The 14,189-nt window shown below is 43.4% G+C and overlaps 1 protein-coding gene across 1 annotated transcript in view; it reads left to right on the forward strand.

Moving 5' to 3' along the window:
• The window catches only part of txndc11 (thioredoxin domain containing 11), a 64,279-nt gene that overhangs the window by 11,494 nt on the left and 38,596 nt on the right, over positions 1-14,189 (forward strand). The window contains exon 2 of the mRNA XM_055651735.1: positions 13,507-13,723. Within this exon, the coding sequence (XP_055507710.1) occupies positions 13,507-13,723 (217 nt within the window). The remainder of the gene's footprint in view (positions 1-13,506; positions 13,724-14,189) is intronic.

Genomic DNA, 14,189 nt, shown 5'->3' on the forward strand with positions numbered 1-14,189 from the left:
TCCTGCGGTTGCAAGGGAAAGTACCAGGGAAAAGCGGTGGTTTGGGTGGGAAGGGACAAATTGACCAGGGAGTTATGGAGGGAGCGGTCTCTGCGGAAAACCAGGGAGTTACGGAGGGAGTGGTCTCTTTCGGGTTGAGACCCTTCTTCAGACCTGAAACTTCACCTAATCCTTTTCTCCAGAGATGCTATCTGACCCGTTGAATAGTCCAGCTTTTTGTGCCATATCTTCAGTTTAAACCAACATGTGCAGTTCCCTCCTACACATTTGGTCAGAAACAATTTTGTTGTGCACCCTCCTGCATCAGTCTTAAGCCAATGTGATTTATTGCAAGTGAAATCCAGAATATATTAAGGGAAGATAGACACAAAAAGCTGGAGTAACTCATAAGGTTTATAAGGTTCATTTATTGTCGCATACACCAATTGGTGTAGTGAAATTTCACTGGCCAGGTCAGTCATACAATTTAAGCGGGACAAGCAGCATCTCTGGAGAGAAGGAATGGGTGACATTTCGGGTCGAGACCCTTTTTTCAAACTATAAATTAAGGGATTTGGGCAAGAAAGGCTGTGGAACTCTGAACAGCATCCTGACTTCCCTTCTGAGGCGTTTTTGACCTGGTCACCCATCTAGCCAAGGTGTTTTTTGACAAGTTCCATGCTGGCATCTTCAAAGATTGTTTAGACATCTATGTCACAAAAGGGAAACTGCACAATTACCATCCCTACAGCCTACATTTAATGATTGGAACAACCTAAATTGCAACCAAAAGTTAATGGTCACTGCTTTCTGGTCAGTTATTATTGAGCAGCGATATCCTCCTTCCTGGTGAATGAATAAATAGAAAGTAAATATTTGTAATGTGAGAACAAAGTTGTTGGCTCTCAAGTTTACTTTCCATACTCTTGCAATAGCAATCTGCTTACAGCTGGCTGAATTAATAGTCTAGTTCTATTGTTAATGACCACAGTACTTGGACCTGTGATAATAGTTTGCAAAATTGCTTGTATATGAATCTCCTTCTAGGGGGGGAAGTTGTGTAAATTGTTGCTTGTCATGGTGTCTGTTACTTTAACTTGCAGTTACGTGGTCAAAAACTACAGTGCCGCAGCTGGTAGATTTTGAAGTGGAAATGGTTGAGAGCATGAAGTTCTTTGGTAGTAAATATTACCAATGATCTGTTGAGGGCTGACCACGTTGATGTGAAAGCCAAGAAGGCACACCAACTACCTCTACTTCTGAAGAGATTCGGCATGTCCCTAGTGACTTTTACAAGATCACAGGAAAATTGCAGAGCTTTGTAGATGCATCCCAATCCATCATATAGACCAGATTTCCCACCATTGACTCCATCTACACTTTACGTTACCTCAGAAAAGCTTCCAACATAATCAAACATGTGCCATACAGACCTTCTCTATCCTGGGCCTCTTGCATTGTCTGAGCTTCCATTTACCAAGCTCTTTCTTGCCTCTCTCTTCCAGTTTACATTCCCCTCCTCCCTACAATCAGTCTGAAAAAGCATCCTGATCAGAAATCTCACCTCTACATGTTCTCCAGTGATGCTGCCTGATCTGCTGAATTACTCCAGCACTTTGTGTCTTTATTTTATAAACTAGCATCGGCAGTTGCATGTTTCTTCAAGTAGCCTACGTTTGTTTTACATAGAAAACAGGTGCAGGAGTCGGCCATTCGGCCCTCTGAGCCAGCACCACCATTCAAGATGATCATGGCTGATCATCCAAATCAGTACCCCGTTCCTGCTTTTTCCCCATATCCCTTGATTCCCTTAGCCCTAAGTGCTAAATCTAAATCTTGAAAACATCCAGTGAATTGGCCTCCACTGTCTTATGTGGCAGATAATTCCACAAATTTCACAACTCTGTGTGAAAAAGTGTTTTCTCATCTCAGTCCTAAATGGCCTACCCCTTATTCTTAAACTGTCACCCCTGGTTCTGGACTCTCCCTACATCGGGAACATTTTTCCAGCATCTACCCTGTCCAATCCTCTAAGAACTTTATATATTTCTATAAGATATCCTCTCATCCTTCTAAATTCCAGCGAATCCAAGCCCAGTCGACCCATTCTTTCATCATATGTCAGTCCCGCCATCCGGGTAATTAATCTGGTGAACCTACGCTGCATTCCCTCAATAGCAATAATGTCCCTCTTCAAATTAGGAGACCAAAATTGAAAACAACACTCCAGGTGCATTCTCACCAGGACCCTGTACAGCTGCAGTAGGACCTCCTTGCTCCTAAACTCAAATGCTCTCGGAATGAAGGCCAACATGCCATTCGCTTTCTTCACTGCCTGCTGAACCTGCATGCTTACTTTCAGTGACTGATGTACAAGCACACTTTTCAGTGACTGATGTACAAGCACACATTAGGAGAAGTGGAGGTCTCATTGTACCTCCACTTCTATTAATCTGACACCATTCAGATAATAATCTGCCTTCTTGTTCTTGCCACCAAAGTGGATAACCTCACATTTATCCACATTATACTGCATCTGCCATGCATCTGTCCACTCACCCAACCTATCCGTCATAACATCCTCCTCACAGCTCACTGCCACCCAGCTTTGTGTCATCTGCAAGTTTAGAGAAGTTACATTTAATTCCCTCGTCAAAATCATTAATATATATTGTAAACAACTGGGGTCCTAGCACCGAGCCTTGCAGCACTCCACTAGTCACTGCCTGCCATTCTGAAAAGGACCCGTTAATTCCTACACTTTGCTTCTTGTCCGCCAACCAGTTCTCTATCCATATCAATACCCTACCCTAAATATGTGCTCTAATTTTGCTCGCTAATCTCTTGTGTGGGACCTTGTGAAAGGCTTTTTGATAGTCCATATCCACTGGCTCTCCCTTATCCATTCTACTTGTTACATCCTCCAAAAATTCCTAAAGATTAGTCAACCATGATTTCCCTTTCATAAATCCATGCTGACTTTGACCGATCCAGTCACTGCTTTCCAAATGCACTGCTATAACATCTTTAATAATCAACTCCAGCATCTTCACCACTACCGATGTAAGGCTAACTTGTCTATAATTCTCAGTTTTCTCTCTAACCTCCATTCTTAAAAAGTGGAGTTACATTATCTACCTTTCAGTCCACAGGAACTGATCCAGAATCGAGAGAACATTGGAAAATGATCACCAATGCATCCACGATTTCTAGGGCCACCCCCTTGAGTACTTTGAGATGCAGACCATCAGGCCCAGGGAATTTATTTACCTTCAGTCCCAACGGTTTACCTAACACCATTTTCTGACTAATGTGGATTCTCTTCAGTTCCTCCCTCCCACTAGATCTTCGGTCCCCTAGTATTTCCGGGAGATTGTTTGTGTCTTCCTTAGTCTTCACTACATAAGGGACCTACATTCCTCTTCACTAATCGTTTCCTTTTTACATACCTATATTAACTATTACAGTCAGTTTTTATATTCCTTTTTTCATAATCCAAATACTACACTTGTAACAATTTGGTTGGTTCAACTGATATTTATACCATGTTCCTCCTGTTTTGCCCGCAGAAATTATTAATTTCTGGAGATGTGTATTCAATAAGGATGCTTTAATGTGGAATCATTTAGTCTATTATTGTCATGTGTAGCAAGGTACAGTGAAATGCTTTTGTTGTTGTGTACTATCCAGTCAATGAAAAGGCTGTACATGATGGCAATCAAAAATTCATCCACAGTGTATAGATACAGTATAAAGGGTATATCATTTAGTGTGAGGAAAATTCCCATTAAAGGTAGCTCAAATGTCTCCATTGAGGTAGCAGGGAGGTCAGGAGGGAGCATTGAGGTTGCAGGGAGGTCACACTTTAGCTGCTGAGAGAATGGTTCAGTTACCCGATAACAACTGGGAAGAAACTGTCCCTAAATCTGGAGATATGCATTTTCAAACTTCTGTATCTCTTGCCTGATGGAAGATAGGAGAAGCAGAAGTGAGTGGGGTGAGACTGGTCCTTGATTATGCTGATGCCATTGCCGAGGCAATGTAAAGTGCAGATGGAGTCAATGGAAGGAAGTTTTGTTTGCATGATAGTCTGGGCTACATCCTCAACTCTGCAATTTCTCGCGGTCTTGGATGGAGCTGTTCCCAAACATGTGCTGTGGTGCATCTCAATAAAATGCTTTCTGTAATAATTGGTGAGGGTTGTTGGGGACGTGCCTAACTTCCTAAGCCTTCTAGATGCATTGGTGTGCTTTCTTGGCCATTACTTCGATGTGGGTGGTCCAAGAAAATAGCTTGTGATATTTATTCTAAGAACTTGAAGCTTTTTGCTATCTCTACTTCGGCTCCATCAATGTATACCTGGGTGTGTGTAGTGCTTAACTTCCTAAAGTCAGTTATTATCTCCTTTGTCTTTCTGACATTGAGGGAGAGGTTGGTGTTACGGCACCAGGTTACAAGGTTCTCAATTTACCTTTTTGCACTCTGTCTCATCACTATTTTATATCCGACCCATTACAGTGGTGTTGTCCGCGAACTTGTACGTTGAGATGGATTTGCATTTGGCTGCACAGTCGTGAGTGTAGAAGGAGTACAGTAGGGGGCTGAGAACACATCCTTGCAGGGTTATCATAGAGGATGATTAGTTATGCGTACTCATTGATTGCCGTCTGTTGGACAGGAAGTCACGGATCCAGTTGCAGAGGGGAGTGCTGACTCCAAGTTCCACGAGATTGAAGACGAGCTTGGTTGGGATAATGATGTTGAAAGCAGAGCTGAATTATGTGAATATGTATCTGACGTAGGTGTCCTTCTCATCCAGGTGTTCCAGGGATAAGTGTAGGGTCAGAGAGATGGCATCAGCTGTGGACCTGTTGTGGTGGTCGTAGAAATGCAGTGGATCAAGGCTGCTTAGTAAGCTGGAGTTAATATGTGTCATAATCAGCCTCTCAAAAACTTCTTGATGTGGATGTTAAGGCGTTGAGACAGAAGATCTTGCTTTTCTTTTGCACCAGGATGTTAGTGGTCATCTTGAAGCATGTGGCTATCTCAGAACGGAGTTGGTGGAAGTTAAAGATGTCAGCGAACACTCCCACTAGCTGGTCCGCGCGGTTCCCAAGGACGTGGCCAGGGACTCCGTCCAGGTCAGTTGCTTTCCGTGGGATCACCCTCAGAAAGGCCAATCCAACTTCTGCAGCAGTGACCCGGGGAAATAGAGCACTCAAATCTGACGGGATGGATGTCATCGCCCTGTTGGCTGTCTGCTCAAAACAAGCATAAGGTGCATTAAGTTCATCAGGGAGAGTTGCACTATCACCAGCAATGCTGCCTGACTTCACTTTGCAGCCAGTTATAGTAATTACGCCCTGCCACAGCCTTGGGGTGTCTGCATGATTATACTGGGACTCAAGTTTGTCCCGGTATAGTCCCTTGGCATTCCTGACAAAGATTGTAACAAGCTTTCTTGCACCACCCCGGATGGTTTGACTTGCACGCAGCGGTCTTGGCCTTCACCTAGGAAGGGACCTCACGGTTCATCCAGGGTTTCCATTTGGAAACACAATCGGATTGTCTTCTTCTGCATGCGCTCCTCTATGCACTTGCTGATGAAGTAAGTCACGGCGGCAGTGGCATACTCATTCAGGTTGGCTGAATATGGTCCCTGAATATGGACCATTCCACTGACTCAAAGTAGTCGCACGGATTTAATCTATTTCCGTAGACCAGCACTGAAACAACTTTCTGTACCGGATCTTCCTCCTTCAGTTTTTGTTTGTCGGCAGGGAGAAAAAGCACAGCTGGATGATCAGATTTCCCAAAATGTGTCCAGGGAATGGAATGGAAGGCATTTTTAATGGATGTGTAGCAATGGTCAAAGATGTTCTGGCCCTTGGTGGCACAAGAGACATGCTGATGGTATTATGGTAGCATGCTCTTGAGGCTGGCTTTATTGAAGTCCCTGGCTACAGGTGTCTTGTCTCGGGGCTACTGGTAGCGGGATTAAGTTCTTTCAGAGCACAGATAGAGTGTGTGCATAGTCTTTTACCCAGAGAAGGGGAATCAAGAACCAGAAGACATAGGTTTAAGGTGAGAGGGGAAAGATTTAATGGGAACTGGAGGGGAAACATCTTCACAAAAGGGTGTGAAAAATGGATCAAAGGTATTATTGTCATGTGTATCCAAATATGGTGAAATTCATTTTTTGCATAAATTTCCTTGACAATCCTGCTATACATTAGGCACAATCATAGGATAATAGACTATACAGAGTCCGTACACAAGAGTTGCCATGTTTTTGTCACCATCTTGTATCCTTCAAGTCTAAATGTTTTTAAATGTTAGAGTCTTAGCTTGGCAATAAAGTACTTGCCTTGGCAGGTATATTAACAGCACTTACAAGACACATGGATAGGAAACATTGAGAGGAATATGGGCCAAATGCTGGAAAAGGGGACTATCTTAGATGGGCTATTTCGATCGACACGGGTGAGTTGGGTCAAAGGGCCTGTTTCCATGCTGTATGACTCTTGTGTCCTTTGTTTTTCTCCTTCACATAGGACTAAGCATATCAAAACCATCTTGTTGATGTGTAAACTTTACCAGTGGCATTGCCACATTCTAGGATTCCAGAGCTTGTGTTCTTTGGGATTTCCCTTTTGGTTTGAGATGTTCAGTTAACTTACCTTGGATTCCTCACGGCACCTTGGAAGAAGGTGTGGTCAGTTTTAACTTGCGTAAAGCATTGCACATTCCTTGATCAATGTTTCTGAGTACAAATGTCAGTTAGATCATCAAGATGATAATTTCTGAAGAAAAGTATCTACAAGCCGTCTTTGAAGCAATCCCCAAAAGATGAATTCTGTATCTCTATCCACAAATAGACACAAAGTGCTGGAGTTAGTGTACCAGAAGAATTTCATAATGTCTGTCTTTATCACATGAAATTGAACTAATAATGTGTTACATTTTTTAAAACTGCGCTAACTTGGCTTCTATGAAACACAAAGTGCTGGAGTAACTCAGTGGGGCAGGCAGCATCTCAGAAGGAAATGGATTAGCAATGTTTCAGGTCGGGACCTTTCTTCAATCTGAAGAAAGATCTCTATCTGAAACATTGCCTGTCAATGTCCTGCAGAGATGCTGCCTGACCTGCTGAGTTAGTTCAGCAATAGATTCAAAGTGCTGGAGTAACTCAGCGGGTTAATTAAAGTGAGAAACTCACTTTGTGTCTATCTTTGGTATAAACCAGCATCTGCAGTTATTTGTTTCTCGTTATCATAATCATATTTTATTCGCCAAGTACGTTTTGCAACATACAAGGAATTTGATTTGCCGTAGAGTTACACCAACAGAACACACAAAATACATTTTAACATGAACATCCACCACAGTGACTCCTCCGCATTCCTCACTGTGATGGAAGGCGGAAAAAGGTGAAGTCTCTCCCTTCTTTGTCCTCCAGTGGTCGAGAGCCTCTAACCTTCCGTTGACGGGACGATCTTACTCCCGTAGCCGGCGGCAGGCCTCATCGTCGGGGCGATCAAGCTCCTGCATAAGGGGGTATCTCAGCTCCCCCGCGCCAGGCGATCTACCCCGGGTTAGGGCTAGTTGAACGTTGTGCGTCTTTTTAAGCTTCCCGACGTCGGACTCAACTCGAGACTGTGAGCTCCTTGATGTTAAAGTCCGCAGGCCGTGGTTGGAGCTTCGATCCCAGGCAAGGAATTGGCTCCGATGGTAAGTCTACGTCCTGCGGTGGGGCTCAAAGTCAGTCCTGAGCAAGGCCTCCAGCTCCACGATGTTAGGACGCAGAGCGACCAGAGATACGATCCGGAAAACTATCGCATCTCCGGCAAGGTAAGAGATTGAAAAAAACGTTTCCCCCTCCACCCCCCACATAAAACAAACCAGAGAACATTAACACATAATTTTTAAACACGCTAAAAATAACAGACAGACTGTAGGCGAGGCTGCCATCGAAGCGCCACCTGGTGGAATTATTACAGCGCTTTGAATTTTACTCAAGCTTCTGGCATCTATAGCAGTTTGTGTCTCTCTAACTTGGCTTGTATCCTCATTTGTGTCATTGCTCTCAGTATTGTCATTGCATTTCTGCAATTCTTAATTTTGCCACTGGGTGGCATCCACATATAGTTGAAATTCTCACCTGTCAGAATATAAACAAATTGATTTGTCCCAGTTTTTGTAGATGCATTCAGCAAATTTCTCATTGTGATAAATACAAAAAAAAAATCGGGACTTTTGTGAGACTGCGGAGATGGAAGCAATTCCACTACCTCTGTAGGTGTAGATGGCTCAGAGTTCACGGCCATACAGCCAAGTCTGATGGGCAGATCTTGTGTTCTGAGTTTGTTGTTTCAGACACATTGCCAATTCTTGCATAAATTTCTCTGTGGGATAAAGTGGGTTAATAACAGATGAGCAGTGATAGCAGAGCTGAGTGACATATTTGAATGGAATGTTGGTGCCCTGTGGATTTTTCTTTGACACTGATTGCTCTACGGAATTTGGTGCATGCATTGATGGCGTGACGGAGATGGGAGGGGGGGGGGGCGCCGAGAGGGAATACTGGAGGAGTGAGTGGCACAAGGACATGTTGGGGAGGAGTGAGAGTGGGTGGGTGACGGGGGGAGCAGCTGGCTGATGTGTCTTTTGCTCTGAAGTTATCTGATGTTGAACAAGCTGTCATCCTTCCAAAATGAAATTAAGACAAGTTTTCTAAAGGCGAACTTGGGAATAAAATGCTACAGCTGGTCAATGCTCTGTCTCTTCCAATATCAGTGATGACTTCAGGCATTTTGTTCCCATAATGGATCTTTTCTTTAATTTCCTCGTGGAAGTCCTTAATTAGAGAGATCATATATAAATGGACGGCCAATCCTCAACATGCTTTGAGAGGTTGGTAATGGCACATTAAATCCATCCTACCAAGTAGCCATGATCCACTGCAGTTCACCTACTACTGCCACACGTCCATGGCTGATGTCATCTCCCTGGCCCTACACTCATTCCTAAACACGTGGGTAAAAAGGACACCTACATCAGACATCTTTCATAGTCATAGCCCTGCTTTCAATACCATTATTTCCCACCACTCGTCTTCAATCTCGTGGAACTTGGATTCAGCACTCCCCTCTGGATCTGTGACTTCCTGCCCAACAGACACAATCAATGAGTACATGTGACAAATCATCCTCTACAATAATCCTCAACACTGGTCTCCTGCAAGAAGACGTTCTCAACCCCCTACTATACTCCTTATGCACTCATGACTGTGCACCTATATACAGTGCCCTCCATTATGTTTGGCACAAAGACCCATAATTTATTTATTTGCCTCTCTACTTCACAACTTGAGATTTGTAAGAGAAAAAAAATCACATGTGGTTAAAGTGCACATTGTCAGATTTTAATAGAGGCCATTTTTATACATTTTGATTTCGCCATGTAGAATATACAGCAGTGTTTATACATAGTCCTGCCCCCATTTCAGGGCACCATAATGTTTGAGACACAGCAATGTCACGTAAATGAAAGTAGTCATGTTTAGTATTTTGATGCATATCCTTTGCATGCAATGACTGCTTGAAGTCTGCGATTCATGGACATCACCAGTTGCTGGGTGCCTTTTCTGGTGATGCTCTGCCAGGCCTGTATTGCAGCCATCTTTCGCTTATGCTTGTTTTGGGGGCTTGTCCCCTTCAGTTTTCTCTTCAGCATATAAAAGGCATACTCAATTGGGTTCAGATCAGGTGATTGACTTGGCCTCTCAAGAATTGACCATTTTTTTTATCTTTGGACAAACTCCTTTGTTGCTTTAGCAGTATGTTTGGGATCATTGTCTTGTTGTAGAATGAACGGCCGGCCAATGAGTTTTGAGGCATTTATGTGAACCTGAGCAGATATGATGTGTCTATACACTTCAAAATTCATTATGCTACTACATCAGCAGTTGTATCATCAATGAAGATAAGCGAGCCAGTACTTTCAGCAGCTATATATGCCCAGGCCATAACACCCCCAGCACCAACGATGGCTGCAATACAGGCCTGGCAGAGCATCACCAGAGAAGGCACCCAGCAACTGGTGATGTCCATGACTTCAAGCAGTCATTGCATGCAAAGGATATGCAACTAAATACTAAACATAACTACTTTCAATTACATGACATTGCTGTTTCTCAAACATTATGGTGCACTGAAATGGGGGGGGGGGGGGGGGGGGGGCTATGTATAAACACTGCTGTAATTTCTACATGGCAAAATCAAAATGTATAAAAATGGCCTCTATTAAAATCTGCCAATGTGCACTTCAACCACATGTGATTTTTTTTCTATTACAATCTCAAATTATGGAGTACAGAGGCAAATAAATAAATGATGGGTCTTTGTCCCAAACATTAAGGAGGGCACTGTAAGTGTGTACTTGTGAGTATGCGTATATATACACACACTGAACTTTGCTTTTCTCTCATTTATCATATTGTTTACAGTGTACTATGTTTACATATTCTATTGTGCTGCAGCAAGTAAGAATTTAATTGTTCTATCTGGGACATATGAAAATAAAACACTCTTGACTCTTGAAATACCAATCCAACTCAATTTCCAAGTTTGCAGAGAACACCAGTGTAGTGAATAGGATATCAAGTAATGAGGTGACAAGGTACAGAAAGAAGATTGAGAAGCTTGTAACCTGGTGCCAAGCCACCAACCTCTCCCTCAATGTCAGCAAGACAAAGGAGATAGTGATCGACTTCAGGAAGCGAAACAGTATCCCATGTACATTGATGGTGCCTAAGTAGAGATGGTTGAATGCTTCTAGTTCCCAGGAATAAATATCGCCAGTAATTGGTCCTGGATCCGCCACGTCAAGCAATGTCCCAGAAAATACAGCAACTTCCCCCAATTCATACTAAATGGACACCAAACTCTACAAATAAAAGCATATCTGTTTATGGCAAGTGGGAATACTATTCCTGTTTATTGCACTTGAAAATAGAACGCATGTCAAAGTAAAGTGCCAATCTGTAAGTCGAAAAGTCAAGATTCTAAAGTTCCCAACAGCCTTGTGATTCTCTTTTTGAATTACCACAGTGCACTGAGGATCTAATGACAGACTTCAGTGTAGAATCGTACAGCATGGAAACAGGCGATTCGTCCCACCACGCCATTGCCAACCATTGGGTGCTGTCCGTATTAATCCCATCCCCCAGCAGTGGTGATTCATGCAGTCATCCAGACACTTAAATGTTGTCAGCAATTCCCAGGTAGCATGTTCCAGGTAATCGCTGGGTATCGGAGATCCTCCTTAAATCCCTTCTACAGCACTTGCCCTTTACCATAAAACCGAGGTCCTCTAGTTTTGTCTACCTTTTGAGAGGTTGATCATGGCGCAAATCAACTCCTACCTCGACAAAAACCTGGACCCACTGCAGTTCGCTTACCGCCACAACAGGTCAACGGTGGATGCGATCTCGCTGGCCCTCCACTCCGCGCTGGACCACTTGGACAACAAAAACTCATATGTCAGGCTGTTATTCATTGATTACAGCTCGGCATTTAATGCTATCATCCCCTCCAAGCTGGTTACCAAAGTCGCAGAACTGGGTCTCTGCGTATCCCTCTGCAATTGGATCCTCGACTTCCTCATTCACAGACCACAGTCTGTTCGCATTGGTGGAAATGTGTCAGACTCGATAACAATCAGCACGGGAGCACCTCAAGGCTGCGTGCTCAGCCCCCTGCTGTACTCACTCTATATTCATGACTGCGAAGCCGGTCATAGTGCTAACCCCATCATCAAATTCGCTGACGACACCACTTTTGTGGGACGTATTGCTGATGGGGATGAGTCAGAGTATAGAAGAGAGATCGAGCAACTGTCCATGTGGTGCCAGCGCAATACCCAGGCCCTCAACACCATCAAAACCAAGGAACTGATTGTGGACTTTGGAAGGAGTAGGATGGGGACCCACAGTCCCGTTTATATCAACGGGTCGATGGTTGAAAGGATCAAGAGCTTCAAATTCCTGGGCGTGCACATCTCTGAAGATCTTTCCTGGTCCGAGAACACTGATGCAATTATCAAGAAAGCACATCAGCGCCTCTACTTCCTGAGAAGATTACGGAGAGTCGGTTTGTCAAGGAGGACTCTCTCTAACTTCTACAGGTGCACAGTAGAGAGCATGCTGACCGATTGCATCGTGGCTTGGTTCGGCAACGTGAGCCCCCTGGAGAGGAAAAGACTACAAAAAGTAGTAAACACTGCCCAGTCCATCATCGGCTCTGACCTTCCTTCCATCGAGGGGATTTATCGTAGTCGCTGCCTCAAAAAGGCTGGCAGTATCATCAAAGACCCACACCATCCTGGCCACATACTCATTTCCCTGCTACCTTCAGGTAGAAGGTACAGGAGCCTGAAGACTGCAACAACCAGGTTCAGGAATAGCTGCTTCCCCACAGCCATCAGGCTATTAAATCTAGCTCGGACAAACTCTGAACATTAATAACCCATTATCTGTTATTTGCACGTTATCAGTTTATTTATTCATGTGTGTATATATTTATATAATGGTATATGGACACACTGATCTGTTTTGTAGTCAATGCCTACCATGTTCTGTTGTGCTGAAGCAAAGCAAGAATTTCCCTGTCCTATCATGGACACATGACAATAAACTCACTTGAACTTGATATGCGGAAAGGTTTGTTGGAGTCTTTACTTTAGACTAGGGATACAGCACAGAAACTGGCTCTTTGGCCCAACTAAGTCCACAACGACCAGTAATCACCCGAGGACTACTACTATCCTCGACACTAGGAACAATTTACAATTTTACTGAAACTAATTAACCTATAAGCATGTACATCTTTGGAGTGTGTGAGGAAAATGGAACACCCGGAGGAAACCCAAGCGGTTACACGGAGAACGTACAAACAGCACCCGTGGTCCGGATCAAACATGGTTGTCTGGCGCTATAAGGCAGCAGCTGTGCCATTGTGCTGCCACTGAATCTACCCAGTGTTTAGTCTGAATAGGGTCCTGATCTGAAACATTGCCTGTTCACTTCCTCCACAGATACTGACCAAATGAGCTGCTCTAGCACTTTGCCTTTTGCTCAAGATTCCAGCATCTGCAGTTTCTTGTGTAATTTTATTTACGTTTCATATCCCTTCATAACCTCGACTGCAGGGAAAAACAGACCTAATCTCACGTCCCTCTTCATAACTGAAATATTCCATCCCAGGCAACATCCTCTGCACCCTATCAAATGCTATCATTTGATTTATGTGTTTATTGGATAATGTAGATTTAAAAATGAGCATTTATTTCCCTTTTCTCCTTTTTGCTCGGCTTTGTTTTTGCTTCAGGCAAAGTAGGTTCAAAATGTAATGCTGTTTGATTTCTTGTAATTCAGTTCCATCAGTTTATGTAACTACATAGCCCTTTTAAATTGTGATTTCAATTGAGAAAAGTACTGATCTGATTTAAACCATTTTTATTTTGCAGTCGGGCAAAAGATGTGGTCAGAATGGCTCCACCTCCTGTTCGTTTTTTCTCCCGCAACTCTTCTGTGATTGACCTGTACATGGGACAACTAGACCAGGTGGAGAGACATTGCCACATATCTGAAGTATCTGTTATCCTGTTCTATGCCCCATGGTGCGGAGAGTCAATTTCTGTCAGGGAAGAAATTGATCAGGTTGCCGAGAAGCTTCAAGAACAGGTGAGACTCTTTCTTCTTGGCATTTAATTCCCATCAACCAAAATCCCTTGAAGTGTAGATTGGCCTGCAATTACTGAGTTCATTATTTTAGTTTAGAGATACTAGGTATGTTGCAAAATTTACCTTCAGCGGCGCTGCAGTCCTGCCGCTGCCCTTGTGCGCGACTTTGGTGCCTTTGATAGGGGGGCGGGTTTAAAATGCGATTTTCTCTAGGCTGTTGAAATCGATGTTGTTCAGCCTACTTAATTGCTGAGGAAAAATCGCTGCAAAATTCGTTTGCTGCAGGTATTTTTAAACTAAATTGGGTTATTTAATTGTTAGTGTAGATTCAAAATCATCCTATAAAGCCGCGAACCCCGACAACGGGACGGATCTCATGTAGGGGACAAGGCAAGGTAGGTTGTTTATTTTTACATTAAAAAGGGCTTGATACCTAAATTTTGGAAAATTACAACCATACCAACTG

Source organism: Leucoraja erinacea, chromosome 20 (assembly GCF_028641065.1).
Source record: "Leucoraja erinacea ecotype New England chromosome 20, Leri_hhj_1, whole genome shotgun sequence".
NCBI lineage: Eukaryota > Metazoa > Chordata > Chondrichthyes > Rajiformes > Rajidae > Leucoraja > Leucoraja erinaceus.